The sequence below is a fragment of the Ascaphus truei genome, chromosome 3 (genome assembly GCF_040206685.1).
Source record: "Ascaphus truei isolate aAscTru1 chromosome 3, aAscTru1.hap1, whole genome shotgun sequence".
NCBI lineage: Eukaryota > Metazoa > Chordata > Amphibia > Anura > Ascaphidae > Ascaphus > Ascaphus truei.
Window position 1 is genome coordinate 66,958,645 of NC_134485.1, and position 24,482 is coordinate 66,983,126.

Here is a 24,482-nt window from a genome sequence, read left to right on the forward strand (position 1 = left end):
CCTGAAGAAACCGAATGCGGAGAAACGCGTAGAGTGACGCTGACCAGACCAGACCATAGAGATTCCTAAGCGAGTGGAGCCCCTGCAGGCTGATGACGTCAGTTCCGGTTTCCGGATCCGGTGAGACGCACCGGTGACACGCACGCCGATACACAGGGGAGGCAGAGAGCACACGCTTCGTTTGCCGAGATCCAGATCGCAGGATCTAAATGCTTTTTTAAATCTACTACCATGTGAGTGTATCCCTTACCACTTACCTGCTTTTATAAATTGTCCTTCCAGTCTGCACTATGTCCGTTTCTTTTTATATATAAGGTCTCCAGAAGCTCCTGGTGTTAATCATCCTTGGTGGGCTGAGATTTAAAGATACCTTTTTGTGAACAGCACTCACTATATGTTTGTGAGTATTTTGCACACAGACCTTTATCAATATATTAACTCACGAATTATCACGTGTACTGCACCATCAGACTTTTTTTCTGTTTTCCATGGCTTGCGCTTCCCGATGACTTACACCACTGCTATACAAATAAAGACATACATACAAAAAGATTACCATAATCTGACCAGTGCAATGCTCCTGACGTATGTACAAACAAAAAACAAAACTGTGCGCTACTACCTAACTACCTATAAAGTGTAAATGTATAAATATATACAGTGCAGTGACTATACCATCAATTTAGTGATAATTTTTTTTTTTTTTTTTTTTTAAATTAAACCACAACTCCCACAGTGAGATAATTATACATTAAATAATAAGTGCCACATAACTGTGTTGGGGATAATGGCGTCTGCAGCTGTAAACGCAGGGGTGGCTCAGCACCCCACACACACTAAGAGAATGGAAACAAAAGAAAACAGCGCACAACGCCAAATAGTGAAGCAAATTCAACAATATATTATAGAATTAAAAAGGGGGTAATATATCTGCGTACATGAAAAAAGTTGGTAAAAGGCATGTAGTGTGTATCACACTGTTTACCACTCGGCAGCTGTTAACTGTAGAATCGGGTGCTTGCTTCCCTCTGCTGATGCAGCTCAGTTGATTCTGGGGCAGGACGTCAGTCTTTCACTCCCAAGGGGATTTCCCTTCATGCAGCCAGGTTCAGCAGCTGGTACTGGGGCTCGGTGAAATTGCTCCTGCTTCCTGGCCGATATGAAGCTGCTCCTGTACCTCGGCAGGTATATCCTCTGCACAGAGGTTAAAACGCAGCTTGCTGGGGTGCCCTCAGCGTGCCGCGATGCCGCTCCGTCGCGGGACGCTGTGTAGTGACGTCACTGTCTACACAGCAGTGGTGGATTCAATAGGGAAGTTTGAACAGTCTTACAAAGTCTCTCACAAGTGTCCAAAACAGCACACAGGATGAAATAAAAACAGGACAGGCCAATACATAGACAAAGGCCAATGTAGGCAGATATAAGGCAATAGAATGTTACATCCAACTAGTTTCGTAGAATTAACTACTAGTTTCATTCCCTGAAGAAGTAGTTAATTCTACGAAACTAGTTGGATGTAACATTCTATTGCCTTATATCTGCCTACATTGGCCTTTGTCTATGTATTGGCCTGTCCTGTTTTTATTTCATCCTGTGTGCTGTTTTGGACACTTGTGAGAGACTTTGTAAGACTGTTCAAACTTCCCTATTGAATCCACCACTGCTGTGTAGACAGTGACGTCACTACACAGCGTCCCGCGACGGAGCGGCATCGTGGCACGCTGAGGGCACCCCAGCAAGCTGCGTTTTAACCTCTGTGCAGAGGATACACCTGCCGAGGTACAGGAGCAGCTTCATATCGGCCAGGAAGCAGGAGCGATTTCACCGAGCCCCAGTACCAGCTGCTGAACCTGGCTGCATGAAGGGAAATCCCCTTGGGAGTGAAAGACTGACGTCCTGCCCCAGAATCAACTGAGCTGCATCAGCAGAGGGAAGCAAGCACCCGATTCTACAGTTAACAGCTGCCGAGTGTTAAACAGTGTCATACACACTACATGCTTTTTACCAACTTTTTTCATGTACGCAGATATATTACCCCCTTTTTAATTCTATAATATATTGTTGAATTTGCTTCACTATTTGGCGTTGTGCGCTGTTTTCTTTTGTTTCCTGACGTATGTCGCTCTGAGGACTGAAATGTCAGTCCAGGCTTTGTGTAATTACTAGACATTTTACAGTTTTCTTTAGATATTATTGTGCTGGTCAGACTATGGTTGTTTCTTTGACTATAACAAGCTAATGTTCTTGTTTGGACCATAACACAATGCGTGAAAAGATCATCTAATGGCACTGTTTGTGTATACTTTATGTAGAATGACCAATCAAAACACCATCATCACGCACAGTGATGTTCAACATATTTCTTATTAGACACGTGTGGTATTAAAATAGAAACCCCCACATGGCAGTTATCACCCTGCTCTGTATAATGATCATGAGCATTTCTGTGCACTTTCAGCCCTCAGCTCCTTTTCTACAGAGAGAATTAAAGTTAATCCCAGAGAAGCTACCACCAAAAAGGTCATAGTAACCTCTCACCCCTCTATAGTAAGCATTGGTCCCTCTGCCAGAATGGGTCTATAGTATGGTCCGGTTCCTCTAACAGCAAGCGGGTTATAGTAACCATGGGCCCTTCTACCGTAATCTTTGGTCCCTCTGTCAGCAAAGGGGTTATAATGTCCCCAATAAACCATTTTGGCAGGTTTGTATGGCTGATTTTCTGCCCATAAGGGTTGGATATTTGTACTTTTACTGTTAGAGTACACATTTGTACTGTGAACGGTTCCTTTTTATAGGTATCATGGGCTGTTTTAATGTGTTTAATCTGCCTTAACTCTCCTTCGCACAAGCATTGGAAAGAACAGAACAAAACTTAAATGTTGATGACGTTAAGAAAAAGGTATTCTGCATATGATATTCCAGATGTACAAGGCATTTGTGCGGTACTGGTACATCCTGCCTGCATTGGATGAGAATGGTTGTAGTTGTTGTGGGGATACAGCTGATTGTAAAGGTTTTGGGTATGGATTTCTGCTCTGAGCGGTTTTGACGCACTCTTTTTTTTATGCTGAACAGACCTGAGGAAGCAGGCCCGGCAGCTGGAGAACGAACTGGACCTGAAACTGGTGTCTTTCAGCAAACTGTGCACCAGCTACAGCCACAGCAACACCAGGGAGGGAAGACGCGACAGGTATAGGTACTAACTGATTTTTATTGATTGTCATTTCCTCTCCTTTATTTTCATTTGTAAACATTAGGTTTCTGTTAATATTGATATAGGGGGTTTACCAATAACGAACTTCATTTTGGTGGACTGCTTAGTTTTCGAAATAGGTGCCAAGAATATTGGTTATGGCGGAAGGACATTGTAGGTGCTCAGCGCGCAGACACAGGGCTAATGTCAGATAGCATCTCACTCTTAGGGCCTTGTTCAATAAAGTCAGACGTGGCTGATTGCAGAAAACTGCTGTTGACTTGAATGGCCGTTTTCTGCAATTGGCCGCTTCTCACCTAATTGAAATAAGACTTATAGATGGATAACATATTGCTGTTCAGTTTTTGTATTTAAAATCCGAATTCCTCTAACACTAGAATGCACTTTTGAAGATGACTTTGCTGGAAGTAACATGATTTTTGTTTTTATTGCTACAGACAGATGTATTATATTCCAGATAGGATTTATTTCCTAGCAGCACTGTACATTTGTAGATGTGCATTGACGTACTACCTCTGGGTACAATGTTTTTTTTAACACTTTTTTTTGTAAATTCTTTATTTATAGTCCACATTTTGTATAACATATACACAACAATACAGCACAACATAAGACATATCAGAGTTTTTACACTTTTTCAGTCTGCAGTCAACCGCACTCAAACATATTGTATAATATCGCAAAAAATAAATTATATATTAGAGTACCGGATATACAATAACACATTAACTAACAGCATTAATAATAATAAAAACAAACACACAACCAGCAATCTGACATAAATAAAAAAATTATTGTAATTAAACAAAGGGAAAAAAAAAAAAAAAACTAGAAACAAGTCAATCCCATAAATAGTAGTCCGGATTATCATTATTATTATTATTATTCTCACTATGGCAAATGTGTCCACTTTCAAGTCCTCTCACATTATTCTATTAGCAGTATACTCTGACCATGGCAGCTAAAGGCGGTCACATTTTAACCTAGTGTCAGTGGTTATCTTTGATAGTTGTTCCATTTTAATAACCTCCAATTGTCCCATAGTGGGTGCCTCCAGGTTTTTCCAGTTGGCAGCGATGGCTGATCTTGGTAATATTAAAAATCTGCAGTAATATCATATCCCAAAACCGCTCTTATCTTACACTCCCACCAGATTTGAAGCATTGTTCACACCCCCTCACAACCTCTCCAGCACTTATTGGAAGTTCCTGGGTAACATTCTTTCAGTTTTTGTGGTGTGTAATACCACCTGTACATTATCTTATATACATTTTCTAGTATATTCTTTGATATCGAGGAAGAGATGGCATTACTCAACATCTGTGTCCATTCGACTGCTGAGTACTCCCTACCCAGCTCTTGTTCCCAGGCTAGTACAAACCCTGGTTTAGTTTCAATGTTCATTTCTAGTAATGTTCTATAGATGTACGATATATTGTGCCCACAAGACCAGCACTGTTTCAAAAGGACTCGGCACCCTTAAAAAAAAATTTTTTTGTTTTATTTTTTTGTTCATATGATGTAAAATTTGCATATATTGCCATCTTTCCCTTTAAATTTGATATGGTCTCTGAAAATGCTTAAAACATCTAGTCTTAACCATGTCCATCAGATCTCCCAGCCTAACTACACCCGCATGACTCCATTTGTTAAATATTCTGGAGTCGAGCCCTGGGGGGAAATCTGGGTTCTCACATATTGGAGTTAGAGGGGATGGGAACGTGGAGATGGTCATCTTTAGACATTTCGTCCCATGCACATAGTGCCGCTCCAATAGTGGGGTGCTCGTACAGACCTCTTGGGCGATCTGTCTTCCTAAGCCATGGAGCCTTATTTGTATCTATTTCTTTGCAATAAATATTTTCAATTTCCACCCAGAGTTGATTTTTAGTACAGTGAAACCATTTACAAAGAGCATTCACTTGTGTAGCGAGATAGTATTTGTTGATGTTTGGTAGCCCAAGTCCACCTTGTGATTTATGTCTTTGCAACGTTTTAGTATTGGTCTTTGGCTTTTTAAATTCTCAAATAAATGTATTAATTTTACTTTGAAGCGTAGTAATATACTGCTTGGAAACTTTCACGTGGATAGTCTGGAACAAATACAAAAGCCTCGGCAATATATTCATTTTAATACATTTAATTCTACCTATCCACAAGATAATACTCTTATTCCACCTTTTTAAATAGTTTTCTATTGTTTTTGCTAATGGACTATAATTGGCCTAGGACAGATCTTCTACTTTTTGTATTATATTTGTACCTAAATATTTTATTGTCTAATTCTTCCATTCGAAAAGGGATGTTTTCTTTGACTTGGGCCGCCAACCCTGCTGGAAGACGTATATTTAGGGCCTCTGTTTTTGTTAAATTTATTTTAAAATAAGATACTAAACTAGATCTGCCCAGAACATTCATTATATTTGGCAATGAAACCAGAGGATTTGTTATTATCAGAAGAACATCATCCGCATATAATGCGATCTTATGTTCGTTCTCACCTATTTTAACTCCTGCAATATCTGGATGATTCCTTATTGATTCTGCTAATGGCTCCATTATTAGGGTAAAAATCAACAGGGACAAAGGGCTTCCCTGTCTCGTACCATTAAATATTTTAAATGAGTTCGAGAAGTGGAAGTATCTAACACTGGGTTTAGTGCGACATTAAAATCACCACCCAGATCTAGAGCGCCTTCTCTAAACACATTCATTGTTGCTAGCACTTCCTCTAAAAAATCTGCCTGCCCAACGGTGGGAGAATATATATTTGCTACGGTAACAGTCTTCTCCTCTATCTTACATTTGATCATAATATATCTACCACCTTCTATATCTTTCTTCGTGGTGATATCTTGCAGCATAAAATTCTTGCTAAGCAGAATTCCAACCCCATTTTTTTTTATCTCTTGACGAGCTATAGAAGTTTTGTACAATGTCTTTATTGACCATTCTCGGTTCTTTATCTCTTTTAAAATGTGTTGCCTGTATAAACATTACATTGTTTTTCATCTTTTCTCTTCAAGGGCTCGTCTCTCTTTTACCAGTGAGTTTGGCCCCTTTACATTCAGAGTACCGATAATATATGTCATGTTTGTTGTGGTGTTTGGGTTCGTAGTGATGGTTAGCAACCAACCTCAGTTTGTTTCTTACTCTAACCTCTACCTTCTTTAGTGCCACCTTACTCTCGGACATCCTCTGCCAAGTAAACTTTTGGATTATTTCTCCCTGCGACAGCTAATTTGTTATAGAAAAGAAACAATCAGAAATATATAAAAACACGTACAAATACGCAATTAAACAAAAATCGGGATCATCCTTTTGATCCCCCATTTCTCGAGACCTCCCAACCTATTCTCTCGAAATGGGTGTCTCCGCTACTCGGGGCTAGCAGACAGAGCCACGTGCCCACACAAGTACTGGGGTGGAGGTATAAGGAGGGGAGGCGAACGCGCAGGCACGGACGGTTCAGCCGTCCCTGGTCCACAGGGGAGGGAAAGGGGGGGCATGGAAATCGGTGAAAGCAGTGAGATCGATCTTCGATCTACTCTCTTTATTCATTGCGGTTATGGTACTTAATTTTCCTTAGCCCTTTCTAGTACCTATACAAAACTTCTTACCTTATCCCTCAAACTTAATGTTAAGGCAACATTGAACCCTTAATTTGTTACCCATAATACGTCTGTTATAAAATCACAGCTCTACCATGGACATCTTCATAAACTAATCTAGGAAACCATCATCATCCCTTAATTATCTCTAATGCAAACTGACTATCAACAGAAAGGGTTCTTCCTTTTTTCTTTCTAAAGCTTTGAACTGTTAGATACTATTACAATTTGTCCTTACCTCTTGCAAAGACATTTAGTTTGTGAGTTAGTCATGTCAGCATATATCCACCGCGTTGCGTAGTTCAGACCTTTAATCTGACAGTCGGACATGAAAGTACATAATCCGTAATCTGGTCTCTGTTTCGTCCTGCGGGCTCCTCCTGTCCCTGTTTTGCTGACCGCTGTTATCGTTGGTATTTCTGTTCTACTTACTGCCCACGTCAACCCATTGTTGTCCTCTCCGCTCTGGTTGGAATCGGGTGGTTCCTGGAGTCGCGGAATCCTGTGATTCTTTACTTGTTTTGGGTCCTGGAAAATTCATTCTTACAAAAAAGTTAGTGGGGTTTTCTCTGTGCCTGAGGACGGAAACTTTCCCTTGTTGTTGTATCCCAAACCAATCAGTTTGGTGGGAAATCCCCATTTGTATCCGACGTTGGCTTTTTGAAGGTGCACTCTAATTTCCCTCATTTCTCTACAGTGCTGCAGGGTTGACGAGGAGAGATTGTTATACAGCTGAATCTTGCCCCCCTCATACTGTATGTTGTTAATGCCTCTGGCCTTTTACATAATGACCTCCTTGTCAGTAAAGTCTTGAATTTTTTATGTTAGTGTCTCTCGGGGGATCTGATGGTCTGGGTCTAAGCTCTCTGTGTGCTCTGTCCATCGTCCAGATCCATTCCTGTGATTCGTCAGTCACATGGGAGAATAGCTTTTGTAGGTATGGGACCAGCTCTTGGGGTTCTACCGTTTTGGGTATACCCCTAATTCTTATGTTAGAATGTCTCCCTCATCCAGGATGTCTATGTGCAGGAGCATATTTTGCATAGTCTCTTCCTGCTCCTGTACTTTGAGTTACATATTCCTGACCTGTTGATGCCGTTCTGGCTTCTTTTTCCAGCTCGTCCACCCTGTCTCCAAAAATAGTAATGTCCTTTTAATCTCTGACAGTTCAGTTTTAAGCATTAGTGTCAGGTCTGTTAGCAGCTATTGTACATCTTCTTTTGTTGCCAAGTTCGTTAGTTCTGCTTTTGTGGCATAGTCTACCTGGCCTTCAGTCATTTTGGGTTCTGTTTCTTTCCCTTGCCCCGGTGAGCTTTGCGGAGAGCTGGGTGTCGCTCGTGAGCCCACTGTGCCCGTGTGCTTGGGCCCTGTCTCCGGCCGGCGGAACATTTGGAGTGCGCTTTCAGCTGCTGCAGCCTTTTTTTTTTATTTGTAGTGGGCATTCTTTACCGTTCTACTGCTGCCTTGCGTGTCTAATTTTGTTTTATTTAACTTTTGGGCAGATTTAGTTGATGCAGATAATGTCCAACTACGTATTTATTTTGTTTGGCTCGTGTAGTGCTCCCTTGTGGTCACAGTACCTCATTTAGGCAGGTGTCCTGTCCATTGCCTGCCACATCTCTTCTGGGCTCCCTTACTCCTCTCTTGTGTAGGTGGCAGCCATCTTAAGGCATGGGGCTGATGAACATGGGCCAGCCAGCCCGCCCGCACCGTCCCTCAGCAGCGCCTCTGGCCGGAGTGGTGCCTGCTCTGCCCCTCTGAAGCTCAGGAGAGGTGTTTGGGTAGGGGCGGGGGGTGCGAGTCCTCGGCGCTCCGAGTCCCAGCGCCAAAAACAAAATGGCAGCCGTACGATCCCTCCCGGCAGCACGGCCTCCAGCATGCCTGCTTTTTTGCCACCACTCGTTCCCGCCTGCGTTCTGTACTCTCCGGACGTTTAGGGGGCCGGATAGCCCCGCAGCTCTCCTTCACCGACGGAGCTCGGCAGACCTGCGGCTGCTCCGTTCAGCTTCCAACCCACGTCCTTTAACCAACTTTTAAGTGCCTCTCTGCTTTTAGAGGCACAGCCCCACTTTGGAACATATATTGGAGTGGCAATAAAGTGACAGAGTTAAGGCCAGATATCACCTCCTGTACCGTGTTAATCATGTTTCATTACATATGTTCATCAACTTGCAAAGCCTTAAAGGCCCAATAAGAGATATAGCAGAATAACATGCTGCTTAAGTTAGGAGCTTATAGTTAACCGAGAAACAAATGTGGCCCCAGTTTCATAGTTGGACTGATCAGGGCTGCAGTTTTACCTGTGTAACTATATACTGAAATAGTTGTCTTTGTTCTATTAATTTATTTGGTGAAAGATCACTAAACTGCAATCTTGTGGGGTAGAGATGTTTTCAAACTGAGTCAATATTTTGTTTTCTTCATAGTTCGGATACAACTCCACTTCTAAATGGATCGAGCCAGGATCACATGTTTGAAACTATGGCAGTGGAGATTGAACAGCTTCTGGCAAAGGTACTAAAATACAGACGGCATCATCTGAAAAGACTTGCTCCGTTTTCATGAACAAGTTTGTGAAAAATCTTGTTTCACAACGTGGAAATATCAGGTTTGCCACAAAGGGGGAAGAGTTTAAAAGTTACCTTTTCAGTGTTTAACTCGGGTCCTCTAAATACAGGTGCAACTGCCGGTTGTCGACTGAATCACGGGACAAAACCTCGGCCAATTCTCCAAATACCCCGCGAGGTGGTACACAGCAGGCTGTAATGGACCATTGGATTAACACAACGGGGGTCCCTGTGTTTGAATGGGACTCGCGCTGTTTGAATCCTGCCAGGTTTCACCTGTCTGTAAGAGACGCGCAGTAAGAGACCAACTGAATCAGTCACTCTACCTGCGCGCCTCTCACAGGCAATCGCGGGGTTTTTATTTTGTTTTAATAATACAGTATTGTTGCAGGAGGTATCCCGGCGGCCATGTTTAAATTCTCCCACGTCACGGTCTACGTGATGGGGGATTTAAACAAACCAGAGGGATACCGGCACCCAATAATGGGGCCTGTAACTCGGGAAGCAGGGGGTCCCCGGACCTGAAATCAATGTGATTCAGCTGCGGAGATCCCTGCTACAATACTGTATTATTAAAATAAAAGCAGCTTCATTACCTTAGCGGCTAACTGCTAAGGCCTGGGACATAGTAAAGACTTTGGTGCTGTTGCTTGCTGCCGCTCGCTCTACCAGGAGCTTTTTGCTGTCCTGGCATAGGAGACAGTAAGCGCGCTTCGGAGGCGGGTATATCACTGTGTGTGTGTGTCACTTGGTAGCTGTCAGAGTGTGTGTGTGTGTCACTTTGAAGTGGTCTGTGTGTTTGTGTGTCACTGGGGAACGTGTGTGTGTGTGTGTGTGTGTGTGTGTGTGTGTGTGTGTGTGTGTGTGTGTGTGTGTGTGTGTGTATATTTTATTATATTTTAAAAATTAAAAAAAAAGACATGTTGTGAGAAATTATTTATTAACATTGTGCAACTTTGATAAATATATTCACACACATACATCACACACATACATCACACACCACACACACCACACACCACACACACACCACACACACACACACACACACACACACACACACACACACACACACACACACACACACACACACACACCTCTGTGCTGCCTCTGTCTGGTCTGATGGCTCTGTAGTTAAAATGCCGGGCCGGCTGCAGCTCCCATTGGATGGGAGCGGTCACGTGACCGCTCCTCCGCTTCCCCGAGCGGCAAATTTCAAACTTGCCTGTCTCGGGGAAGTTTCTCAGCCTCCGCACGCATCAGCACGCATGCGGAGGGAGAAACTATAGCCGCGCTGATTGCAGATGCAGGGGCTTTGTGCATCTGTTCAGCGAAGCCGATTTCATTATGTCCCAGGCCTAAGGCAATGAAGGGGTTAAGGCAGACAACCAGGTTTACTGGGGCAGAGGGGGGTGAGTGAAGGGGTTACTTGGCCCAGGATGGGTGGTTAGGCCTACCGCGAAGGTTGCGGGAGGAGTTAACCTCTTCATTACCATAAGCGGTCGACAACAGGCAGTTGCCCCTGTAGCTGCTGATCTCTCGAATATTCCACAGTCATAATTTTTTAACGTTCGCCATTCTATTTTGTCCGCGCTCTGTCTCCAGAGACGTCTCTATGGTGGCTGGCTGTCTCCATCCCGGCATGTTATCTCACTATCAGACGCCCCTACCCTTCACATTTTCAAACGTGACCTGAAAACTCACTTTTTCAAAGAAGTCTATTCATCATCTTTCTTTCTCCTGCCTCTAACAGAACATCTGTCATCTGCTTCTAAGTCTAAAGTTTCCCAACTGCATGTTTCATGGCAATGAGCCTTTAGAAACAAACAATTCTCCTCCCTCTGTGCCTTATACTTCCTTTTAGATTGTAAGCTCCTTCTTAACAATGTCATTTTATTATTATAATCTTCCAACTCCCTTGTACTGCACTGCAGAATGTATGGTCAGGTTATAAATGATGAAGGAACCCCTCCTGATGCATCAGGAACCGTCCCTACCCTCACAGAACCCCCCCCCCCCCCCATGTCATGAGGGACACCTTGTCAGTGTGAACATGCTCCTGACATCACATAACTAACTACCATGTAATAGTCTCTAACAGTGTGACTGAACCTCCAGCAAACACTGCCCTTAACGTGACTCCAGTACATGTTATCATACAGCATTGTTGTACATATGCTAACTGTTTCAATCAGGTCCCAATAGCAATCACAAAATGTGAAAGTAATCGGACTAATATTTCTTGCCTTAGTCTATATATAGTCTGTCTTTAAGTGGGTTATAGCACCTGCAAAAGCTACTACATGGCCTATAGTAGAAAGTGAGCTCCAGTTGATGTCATTTCAAAGCAGTCTACTAACTATATATATTCGGCTAACACGGTACTGATCCTGTATAAATATATATATATATATATATATATTTTTTGTTAATTGCCTTGATGTTTTGATTTCATTGAATGTTTTTATTTGAAAGCCTGCGGTAAGGTGTTCACATGGCAGCTCCTGTTAATTCTCACTTTCTCAACTCGGCAACACGTAGCTGTTTTCCATGCAGAGGATCTTATCAGAGAAGCCGTCTTATCTTAATCTCGTCAGTTAAGGTTCTTTAAAGGTCTACTAATGTCACAAAGTGAAAGAAGGAGCCATATTCATGTAGGTTTTGGTCGCTTTGTTTAAGATTACAACACCATTAAAAGTCAGTGAGCCGGGAAAAATACTAGATAGGTGAAAACATCTTACTGTACAGTATAGTGAAGAAATCTTTCAAATAAATAAAGATGCAGGGGGAACTGCTCATTTAATGTTGGTCCACTGAAAGGTATCACTACATCACATCTGTGTTTGTTTTAAGCCACGCCTGCTGACGGTACTGATAAGGTATTGCTTGTAAAAAGAAGCACATCTTACCCCCTCTCTGTTTTCTCTTTCAGCTCACCGGGGTAAATGACAAAATGGCAGAATACAGCAGCACAGCTGGTGTGACCTCCATAAACGCTGCCCTGATGCACACGTTACAAAGACATAGAGATATCCTGCAGGTGACTGCTGTTATTTAATCATTATTCGAGCTTGTGGTTATATTGTTTTTTTTTTTTTTTGTTACTCTCTGAGGTTTATCTTGTGGCATTAACGTAGCGTTTGTCCTTTTTATTGCATTTTCCAACTTTTATATATATTTTTGTTTAAATTACAGGAGCCAAGTATATGTTTTTGAATTACTTTCATGTACATATTTTAGAAACTGTAGCACTATAAGCTACGTTTTATCCGTTCACTTAGACCGACTGCTTCATGGGTATTGTGGACATGCAATAAGGGCCTTTGCACTAACCCTGCACTAACTAGTTTTTTTGTTTTGATGTATATTTGTCTCCCTTAGGCTGCGCTTATAGTGCCTGGCGACAGCGCCGCAAAGTCGCTCCGAAACAAATACATTGACTCAGTCACGAGCGCTTATAGTAAGCGCGACGGAGCGACGTCGCGATCAAAAATGTTGAAGCCGGGCAAATTTGATTTTTTAGAGACAGTCGCCACATGTGACTGTCTCTAAACCAATCAAAATGCGCAGCTCGCCCCTTTTAGTGGCGTCACTGGTCTTGTCGCCAGCGACGTCTCTTCAAATCAAATTATAACTTTCGCTGGTGGGGACGGGTGACGTCATCGGTCGCGTCGCCGTCGCAAGCACTATAAGGGCGGCCTTAGTCAGTGCACTTACCCGTTAGTCCTAGGTTGATGCGAGTTTAATAGTTTTGTATGTTCTCTGCCTGGTAACCCTGAATTTGTTTGCTGACAAAGCTTTAGCATTAAAGCAAAATCATTTTACCACCTTTTGTCTGGAATCCTTTAAAGAGGCAATGCAAGCTAGATCCCCCCCATAACATTTTTAATACAGGATTGAAGCAGGGGGTTTCTGGAGCTGAATCGCATTAATTTCAGCTCCGGGGACCCCCTGCTTCTGCAGCTGCTTATCGCCGTAGTAGGTGCCGGCAGCCACTCCAGGGTTCACATTCATGCTGATTTTCAAAGCTCCCGGGCCCTGCGGGTCTATAGGAAGCCGTGACATCACCCGGCGCAGCTTCCTATTGGTCCACGTGATGCGGGAGCTTTAAACTGCAGAGATACCGAAACCCCTTCAGAGGTATCCCTGGAAGCAGGTGGAGTGGGGTTCAGCTCCGGAGATCCCCTTCAATCCTGTATTAAAAAATGGGAAAAAGAGAGCCCGTGTTGCTCCTTTAAATGGAGGATATCTGCATGATCCATGTTTATGTCTATAAACGTGACACAAATAGAGGATGGTATTATGTTTGCCCGTAGAATAGACAAACAGAAGTAAGGTAGAAGTAATGCCATTAATAGCCAAGTAGTGTTCAAAAAAGAGTGCAAGCTTTCAGGGCCACAAAGGTCTTTGACATGGACAGAATGTTCATACTGTGCCTGTCACGGTTGTGCTCGCTACAAACCTGGATCGGACCGCGGGGCTGAGGTGGGGTTGTAAAAGCACCGACCTTAGACCGCGCAGGCTGATCCGGATTGCGCAGTTCGTAGTCGTACATAGCAGGGTCGGGACTGCAGAAGGCAGCATCGTCAGTGGACAAGCCTGGGTCAGGATTGGAGACATCAGGGTAAACGTTATTCAAGCAGGCGTTCGGCAACAGGTAGTCAGGAGTTCCCCGCTTCAGCTTAGGAGCGTGAGCGGGTTCTGCGCGTGCGGCGCCCATGGTACTGGTCTCAGGAAGGGGTAGGCAGACCGGAGTGGGCACACCGTCAGGCACCACTGGTAAACCAGTGCTTCAGCGCAAGAGTCCAGAGCGGGCCTGTGCAAGGAGAGAGAGAGAGCTACAGACCTCAGGACTATTAGACTGGCCACTGCTAAGAGTAGGGCAGCAGACCACAGGGAACCGAAGTATACACGAGAGGTGCTCCGCTTCAGCACAGGAACCAGGACACGACCTCTGCTTTGGAGAATAAGCAGCAGGCCCCAGGAACCAGTAGATAGGCTCTGCTGAGAAAGGACAGCAAGCCTCAGGAAAAAGGGAGCTGAAAAATACACAGGAGGTACTCCGCTTCAGCACAGGAACCAGGAACACGAATTAAGACAATAACAGTGTTAGTAACGAGATAACAAGCCAGGGGCTTGTAGCAGAACACTTGGTGACATCCAGGAAGGACTGTGCTAGGCAGGGAAGCATTGTGGGAAAGGTGTCTTTAAAGGTCAGTGAACCAATAGCAGAAGGGGCGTGTGACAGCATTGCTTTAATGAGTGAACCCAGGGTGGAGCTGCAGTAAATATCAGGAGCAGTGTTCCAGGGCTGCACAGGTCTGTAAGGCAAGGCAAACAGGAAACCAAGGTGCGGATCCGTTACAGTGCCCTAATAACGTTGCGACAACAGAATTACTGTGCATTTATATAAATACCTAGAAGCCATAACAAGGACACGTATACAGTGCCCTGAAATAGGAAGAAATACATTTCCATGATTATATAAAAAGGGCCCTTTGTCATATTTACTTAATTGTGCTATAAATGTGCTGTAATTAAGTGCATCATAGTAACATCTCCTTTCTAGTACTCAGTCTGTGAGCTTGATAATAACCAGTGCTACTGTCCGTTTATTAATAGATGTAAGTGTTACCTTACAGGATTACACACACGAGTTCCACAAAACAAAAGCCAACTTCCAGGCAATTCGAGAAAGAGAAGACCTCTTGGGATCAGTACGGAAGGATATAGAGTAAGTCACAAATTGCGTTGGTAAATGTCTGTACAGTTCATTAATGTTTATTTGCTTTTTTTTAATCTACTATTTCATTCATCTTTATGTTGATGTATAATTTTGTGCATACGTATACACAGAAATTATATATGGATTTAATTTCCTTTATCAAATGAGATTGAATAAAGCAAACCAATGCCATTGTTGTGAGTTAGACAAATTTTAATTGTCCTTAATAGGGCTGCCTGTGTTGCTCATTTCTTACTGTGCTCTGGATGGACGGTGCAGCGTGCACTGCTCCTATTACCCTTCAGTGATCTTAATATGAAACTATATGCACACATAGAAAGTCGGATTTGTTTATAGTTTCATAAAGGTTTTATTGTTTAGGAGGTGGTTGGTGTAGATAGAGCACAGCTTCCAGACGCCCTGCAATGCGAAGCAGGGAAAACAAAACCAGGCCACTCCGCAGTAGTATCAAAATTGTATTAGCCAACTAACACATACAGGGAAAAAATAGGACAAATAGAACGCACCTACGCGTTTCGTACAGAGGTACTTTATCAAGATGAAGCAGGAATACAATACCAGCCTATTTATACCCACCTTTTGCGCTTCTAGTCCAATGGGTTGCGGCGTCATTCGCCGACAGCTGCAAGCAGTCGCGGCTGTATGACGCACACTCCCAGGGAATAGGGTGCATCAGGTAGTACATAGGGACTGCCACGAGACCTCCGTCGCGTCGGAGGTCTCGTGGCAGTCCCTATGTACTACCTGAACCACCCTCTTGGACTCATCTATGGATGGATTGCACGCTACTGATCCTGAGAGTGCCCCCTGGATGAGCAGGTAAAGTGCCAATGTGCCTTATCCAAATCCTGCTGTTATGGACATAGTTCCTTCTCATTATATTGTCAGGGTGATTATTGTGTACATCCCGGTGGTTGTCTCAACTGACTCCACTTGTCACTTCCCCTACAGTTATCACGCAGTTTCATTGCATTATTGAGGGGCACTCCATCATCGCCAGACCTCCTAATTAAGGGTCTCATTAACAAATATGTTTCAGGAAGTTACCTGCTCAATTTTGAGCACCACATACACCACATTCCTCTTTATTGTTTAGGGGAAATATGTAGTAACAAAAAAATGAGATTAGCAGATGCAATAGTCATTCAGATGTGCTGCGTGTGCAGAAAGAGACTGCAGAAATGTCTGTGTATCCCTTACAAAAGTTAGACAATTTGTTCCAATAAAAACATTGCAAAATCAGGAGGGGGAAAATCCTAATGTAAAATAAATCATAAAGTGAAGAAATTATTAACTTTGTGTTCGTAACAAGCTTATCTCAGCTGTCATCTTTATTTTCATATCCTAAAAATGACTTTCAAGCTACTAATTTAGTGTGTTGCAACCATAGATCTGGTGACCAGCAACATCCGCGAGCTGTTCTGTGTTCTGGTTCCTGGAAGTATATGTGCAATGGTGCACTAACTTAGCATGGAATTCCGAGGGTTGTAATTCTGCTCCTCATGCATTGCTATGACAGACAGTAGGGCCAGACATTCTCTGTACATATGTTTGGTTGGGTCTCTAGTGTGTTTGGAGAGATATTTCTGGGAATGGGGACGTTTGAGGATGAGTTAGGAAAGAGTAGTAACATTTTTGTCCACACCTGTCTTTCCCACCACCGAAATAGCATGTATCTGCCTCATACAACAAAGGGACGGTTGCTATATGGGAAAAGGTTTAGCAGCAGCGTAGCCAATTAAATAAGCACAGGATACAGTAGGAGGAGGGAGATGATTTGTGGGGTTGAGCTGTCCAAAGTCGAGTCAGTGAAATAGAATACGGATCCCAAAATATTACCTAAATATATTCTCTTTCTGTTGTATATGTTTGTGTAGGAAACGCCAATCCTGTTATTCTGTTTTGTTAATTGTACTTCCTCTTTGCAGCATGATATCCACTGTTTTTCCATTGCAGGTCATACAAAACTGGTTCTGGAGTTAACAACAGGCGAACAGAGTTATTTTTGAAGGAACATGAGCATCTCCGAAAGTAGGTTCAATATTTAATCTGTATGGTATGGATTTTAGCTTTCTAGTGTCTAATTGCTCCTCATAACGTACTAGTGCTTAATAGGCTAAATTCAGCAGCTGTACGAAGAGTTCATGCTTTTATAGCAAAGTACAAGTTCAGCAAGTTTAAGAATAGAACTCATTACAAGAAAAAGGGACTTCCTCGAAAATGATAGGTCATCACAAATATTCTGTACCCTCGTTTATAATCCCTTTCTAAATGATCTAAACTAAGGCCCATACCACCATGTTTCAGGAAGCTGTCCTTTGTTTGATACCGTGTGTATCATATTTCTGCTGGAAACTTTGTTAAATCTCTGCCGTATCATAAATATTTTCATATTCTTGGTGAAGAGCAGCAGTATCTGAAATTATTAGATGTAAAGTGGTATCGTCACAGAGTAGATCTTCTTGTCGTGGAATTCTTATTACTGCAAACTAGATGCACACGTTGTTAGTACAAACTTTATGCCAATCTTTCTGTTTTTACTATGGTTATTCTGTAAGAGTTTTTTCCACTGACTGTACTTTTCTCCTGATGGGTAATTACTTTGGGTGTAATGTGTCAGGCACCTCTGTGTCTGTGGGCTTCAGTTCGCCAGTGGGGTACTTCCTATTACAGGTGTTGCTGACTCTTGCCTGTCTATTGGACACGTTGCTGATAATATACTTAGGGATATGTAGAGGGAGTGTTGGAATATTTATATCTTGCATTTTGCTAGGATCTATGTGACTACATATTTAGATTATGATTTAAAACATTTTTGAAGTGAAACTTCTTCAGTGGCACCTCAATCGTAATGGGACAAAAAGAATACAACACATAGAGGGGCATGTACACCACACTCAGAGACACACACACACACACACACACACACACACACACACACACACACACACACACACACACACACACACACACACACACACACACACACACACACACACACACACACACACACACTGACATACAGACACAAGAAATTCAGTTACTATAAATATAGACGTGCAAATAGCTAAAACACGGAGTACAACTTCTTTGTGTTGGAACTGAAATTGTGTTTTGATTTTTAATGAAAAACATCACCATCACAAATACAATTTCTGTGACAAAAGACAAAGAAGTTTCACTTAAAATGCGCATGCTCGGCACACATGATTTTTTTTAAACAACTTCTCAGTGTAATTTGCTTCCTTCGAAAAAGATTCAATTCCACCTAACGTAACGTTTTCACTTATTTTGTGTGTGTATAAAGCACGGTATGTTTCACATGTTTTTCGAGTCTGCTCTCTGAGTGTTATCTGGTAGTGACTGCTCATTCCCCTTAATCTTTCTAAATTACAGTAATTGTGCTGCCATCATTGGTAAAACACTATCACGAAATAGGTTTAGGATGAGCAAACTCCCTGTACAAGGACAACGTTCAAACAGTAAAACAACAAAAGAGAAGATTGTAGGAATGCTCCAAAGCATTGGGGTACAATGGGGGCATTTAAAAGTAAAAAAAATAAGAACACTTGTTTGATTTGTACAAATCTCTTACATTTAACCTACAGACCAGGGATGCTCAACTCCAGTCCTCAAGCCCTCTCAACAGGTCAGGTTTTCAGGATATCCCAGTTTCAGCACAGGTGGCTCAATCAGCGGCTCAGTCAAAGACTGATTGATCAGCAGGGACTGATTGATCCACCTGTGTGAAGCTAGGATATCCTGAAAACCTGACCTGTTGGGGGGCTTGAGGATTGGACTTGAGCACCCCTGCTATAGGTAATGCCACTGCCATTAGTTTTTGCTTTTGCCGTAGATGGGATTTCACAAGTAACAATCTCTATTTCACCGTGATCTGAATGAAGCTTGTAGCTGTGATCTAACGAACCTAGAAGACAAATTGCAATCTCTTGTATTGGCTCTAGGAGGCAGTGTCTCCTTGTCTGTGCTAGCACTGCATTTCATAGGCCTTCAGTGTTTGACATGTACATAACACGAAGTCAGCAGTTTTGCATTTCAGCCAGGACTGTTCTGAAAGCAATTCCTGGTAGTTAAAATGCAGCTTGTTAATTTGAAATAGCCAAAATGTATCATATGCAATGAAGTGCCTCCCTGCTAAGCCTCAGCAGGAAGCTTTATGCCATGGTGTGTGTATGTAGCATGTGTGAATTACCATATCATTCTATGGCTTGGTCCCCACTGGCTGCTGCGGGGACAAGAGCCGCCTCTCAATGGGGCTGGGGCCGCTGCAGGGGGGGGGGGGGGCGCCGCGCTGCGCGATGAGTTTTTCTTGCAGACCCAAAAATTGAGATTAACACGGGCGATGGAGCGCTAGGCCACGCGCCCCGGTGGTTCAACCAATGAGGGCGAACCTGCTGGGTGACATCATGGTCGTGCCCCCGTCACGCCCCCCGCCCCCGGTCTTTCCCCCTGCAGCTCACTGCAGACCGGGTAATTCAGCTGCACGCGCCACAAGCCCGGCAGGCGCGCGTATAGCGCAGACAGCGGGGCGGTAGCCTATGGCAGCATCTGTTGTAGTAGGCAGCATCTGTTGTAGTAGGCAGCATCTGTTGTAGTAGGCAGCATCTGTTGTAGTAGGCAGCATCTGTTGTAGTAGGCAGCATCTGTTGTAGTAGGCAGCATCTGTTGTAGTAGGCAGCATCTGTTGTAGTAGGCAGCATCTGTTGTAGTAGGCAGCATCTGTTGTAGTAGGCAGCATCTGTTGTAGTATCACTGAATTCTTTTGGAGCTTAGACTCCGGAGAGTATTGTACAAACTCATTGCCATATATCATTATTGAATTTTTTCGCTCTGGCAGTGCGCGCAGCATTTTACACTATGAAATAAGGCAAATGCCTGAATTGGATACACTGTGTTAGTAAAGCGAAAAGTGTCCTACGTGTAACTGTGGGTGGAACGTGTGATCTAAAGAACAACTTGCATTCTAAACACGAAGGGCAACAAACACAGTAGCCGTATTTTCAATTTGGTCTAATGATTTACATCAGCGTTTCCCAAATGGTGGGTCGCGACCCGGCACCGGGTCACGGAAGCAAAATTGCCGGGTCGCAGCGAGGCTGGCCGCACGGCGTCCCCCCCTCCCTCCTTGCGGCGTCCACCCCTCCCTCCTTGCGGCGGCCCAAGGTGAGGTGCGGGACAGTGCTGAAGTGGTGCAGGCTGCTATCGCTGGGGTGTCAACGGGGATTCGCTGACTCGGGCTCCAACTGCAGCCCCGCATCATGATGTTGCCGCCCATGACATGCTCCGACCCCCTACAGGACACCATGCCCGGCATGATAGGAGGTAGGAAGTGGTGCGGGGGCGCACCTGTGCCTCCGTTCCTGGGGCTCCCTTCCCCTCAGTCCCCTTGGTGCGGGAAATAAGCGCAGTGGTGGCTGCGCGGTCGCAGGCGGGCAGAGGGAGGCGTGGAGCCGCCTGCTCGGATCGCTTGGCCTTTCCTCTCTCACCAGCGCCCCCCCCCCCCTCTCCAGTCACTCACATCCGTCGCTGCCTCTGTAATAAATTGTGTGTGTGTATAGGGGAGTGAGTGTGTGTGTGTGTATAGGGGAGTGTGTGTATCAGCGAGTGTGTGTGTATAGGGGAGAGAGTGTGGGAGTGTGTGTGCATCAGTGTGTGCGTGCATCAGTGGGTGCGTGCGTATATATAGGGGAGTGTGTGCGTGTGTGTGTGTATATAGGGGAGTGTGTGCATCAGTGGCTGTGTGTGAATAGGGGAGTGTGTGTGTGTGTGTATATAGGGGAGTGTGTATCAGCGGCTGTGTGTGTATAGGGGAGAGAGTGTGTGTGTGTGGGAGAGAGAGTGTGTGCATCAGTGGGTGCATGCGTATATATAGGGGAGTGTGTGTGTGTGTATATAGGGGAGTATGTATCAGCGGCTGTGTGTGTGTATAGGGGAGAGAGTGTGTGTGTGTGTGTGGGAGAGAGAGTGTGCGTGCATCAGTGGGTGCGTGCGTATATATAGGGGAGTGTGTGTGTATAGGAGAGTGTGTGTGTGTGTGTGTGTGTGTATAGGGGAGTGTGTGTGTATCAGCGGCTGTGTGTGTGTATAGGGGAGTGTGTGTATAGGGGAGAGAGTGTGTGTGTGGGAGAGAGAATAGAGGGGATTGGGAGAATATATGAAAGCTGTATGGACATTCATAACGGTTTTATTTTACCTATAGGCGATAAAAATTTTAGTGGGTCACGAAGGAGAAGTTCAAAAATAACCGGGTCACGGAAAAAAAGTTTGGGAAACGCTGATTTACATTTCATACTAGAAACAGGAGTTGTGCATGAAAGTGCTTGTGTTACAAATGAGTATCATGGTGGGAACTAAAGGAATACAGTCATTTTGCATTTGGTCAAGAGCTAATAAGAAGCCATATGTGTAACCTTCAATATGAAAACCTAAAAAGATGTCATCTATAAGTGTGTAGTGAAGGACCAACTCAAAGACACGAGACATTAATTACAGTTGTAATTGTTCATCAAGTTTTTGTTTAGTGACATAGCAGATAGATACATATTTATAATGATCAAGAGGCAGGAAAACACTTAAACAAAACATTTGCCAGTTTTAACAATGGGGATAATTAAATTCCTTCCTTACTGCAATTAATGTCAATCACTGCTGTCTGAATGAATAACCTGCCCTATCTTTTATCTGTTCTGCATATCTATTCTTATACTTTCTTATACTTTCTTTCTAAAGAGAGATTCCAGCCTTAATTTATCATTTTTATCAGCCATCACTGTTTTCATAGATAGATTCCACATTTGACTGCACTTAATGATCAGTAAACCTGTGTTAATTTTACAGCCCATGAAGTTTACAGTACCTGCAAGATATTTAACATATTATACGCCACCCAACTCTTTTTTTTTTTTTTTTTTTTACCCGTCATTGTTTTACCACGTGGGATCCGGGGGAGATTCCTTGGAGCTGAAGTGAGCTATTTTCAGCGTTGGTAACCCCCTTGTCCTGTAGCTACTGACTGGAAAAGTCATAGAGTATGAACCCCCCCTTCAACGGAAACAATAGAGCCGCCAAATCTTGGGCCAGTCGGAAGCAGCAACATCATTGGTTGTGACGCTCTGTTTGACAGACTATCTTTCTGTTAGACGGACTTTTAATTTCCCTTTAAAAACTAAAAAGTAATAGTAGTACTTCGCCGTTAAGTATCTTGCGGTTCAGCTCCTGGAAAAAACGGTGGTTAGGGGGGTATTGCTACTTTAAGACTTCATAGAAAATGTGTGATTGACCACGTAGGTTAAAACAGGGAAAGCCCCTCGCTCAACCTAAGTCGGCCATATTGTAGGGGCACTCAAGGGGAGTAACAATATACAGCACAAACCCGAGGAGGCTAAAAAAAAAAAAAGCCCTTGTATGGGGCCCAACTTTCAAGCCGACGGGTCTCGATCCTAGGCACATAGATTAGGCTGAAGCCAGAGGTTTGATTTGGTTTTCTTTCCCCTCAATAAGCTTTTCTATGTAGATTGACCACATAATGATCATAGCTACAGTGTTGTCCGTTCCATATACTGCCACTTATCAGGAACCTATGACCTATTGAGGTCTTGCACTGAGTGTGTTCTTGCAAGTGAATTTAGTGGTAAAATTGGCAGGGATTAAGGGGTCACAATTGTTAGACACGGAGGGATTTGCTCTTATATGCGTGACAACCCATCAGTCATTAGCAGCAATGTAGGATCACTAGTGGCTACACTGCTAGATTATGTGTAAGGGTATGTTTTGACATTTTGTGTTACAATTTGATAATAGAGGACCCACTATCCATCTGTCCAAAGATCTCTGGATACACTCACCTGCTTTCAGTTCATGATCCTATTACCATACTAGCTTGTATAATATTGATACAGCACGAGCCTCCAGCTTTTTTTCTTTAGACTCTGGCTGGGGCCATGGTGCCTTCGCCCGTGCGGAGGATGGGCAGTGAGCGGGCGCTTTCCTGGCCATGGTCGACGGGCCGTGGGGGGCATGCCTGGGGGCGTCACAGAGCTGGTTCGCCCTCATTGGGCAAACTGCTTACGTGACTGGCCTGTCGCGCCAAGAAATCAGTTTGAACTGATTTCTTGCACAACGCGCGCCCCCTCCCGCTTGTGCGCTCGCCAGCACGCCGCATGGACGTGAACACTGCCTTAAGGCCGTCTGTTCGCTCAGCGCACGGTCTGCTGTACCATAGCCCCAGCGTTAGGCTACGCTTATAGTGCTGGTGACGTCGGCTGGAAAAATCAAATTGAGATGACTTCCAGCGATTTGCGACCAAGCCGTTGCGTTGCACTTACTATAAGCGCACGTGACGGCGGAAATGCATTTGTTTTGACGCAACGTTGCTGTCGCCAACACTGTGGTTGATATAACAACCACTAGTTGACGCACATCCTGTTCCAGAGTCACCCTGTGCACTTAATACCCAGGACACATTGAATGGTATGTTTTAATTGTCATTAGACAACTAGTACTGATGTTTCAGAAGATACTTCTATTTGCCACTGTTTAAATTTGGCTACTAAGCAGTGTATGAGCAATAATAATAAAAAAAAGGATTGGAAATGGTGCACATTTTATCTGCAACTCTCAAATTGCATGTCATTTTATATTGCCTCAATTTATTTTTCAACGCACAGCAATTTATTATTTTTTTATATACCATCAACCCTGTACGCAGGGATTCGCAGTCTAATTTATAATACCGAGCAAATTATCATACCGAGCAATTACGATACTACACAGAAATGAGTGCCACACATATAAAACAATCTCTGTACCAATAAACGTAACATTTGTATTTATTTATTGTTGTAACCCAGGGGTTACTCCCAGTCCTCAAGGGCAACCAATAAGGCAGGTTTTCAGGATCCCTGCTGCAGACTGAGCCACTGATTGAGCCACCTGTGCTGAAGCAGGGATATCCTGAAAGCCTGCCTTACTGGTGGCCCTTGAGGACTGGAGTTGGCCGCTTCTGGAGTAATCCCACAGGGCTGCTACCTGTGCCTGAAAGTCATGTTTGATGCAATAAGAAATAGGAAGATAAAGTAACTGGCCCAATGTCACAAGAAACTGGCGCTGGGATGGACCACTGCTTCTGCAATTTCAGCATTGTACAGGGAAGGGGTTAAAAATATCTGTTTTCCGAATTGCTTTGTCTCTCTCTCTCTCTCTCTCTCTCTCTCTCTCTCTCTCTCTCTCTCTCTCTCTCTCTCTCTCTCTCTCTCTCTCTCTCTCTCTCTCTCTCTCTCTCTCTCTCTCTCTCTCTCTCTCTCTCTCTCTCTCTCTCTCTCTCT

At 43.7% G+C, this 24,482-nt stretch overlaps 1 protein-coding gene across 2 annotated transcripts in view; it reads left to right on the forward strand.

Moving 5' to 3' along the window:
- GOSR1 (golgi SNAP receptor complex member 1) overlaps positions 1–24,482 on the forward strand; it is an 80,609-nt gene that overhangs the window by 13,981 nt on the left and 42,146 nt on the right. Inside the window, exons 2-6 of one of the 2 annotated variants that reach the window (XM_075594249.1) lie at positions 3,076–3,196; positions 9,252–9,339; positions 12,325–12,432; positions 15,035–15,126; positions 17,095–17,169. In XM_075594249.1, coding sequence (XP_075450364.1) covers positions 3,076–3,196; positions 9,252–9,339; positions 12,325–12,432; positions 15,035–15,126; positions 17,095–17,169 — 484 coding nt within the window. The remainder of the gene's footprint in view (positions 1–3,075; positions 3,197–9,251; positions 9,340–12,324; positions 12,433–15,034; positions 15,127–17,094; positions 17,170–24,482) is intronic. The other variant, XM_075594250.1, reaches the window with a different exon arrangement.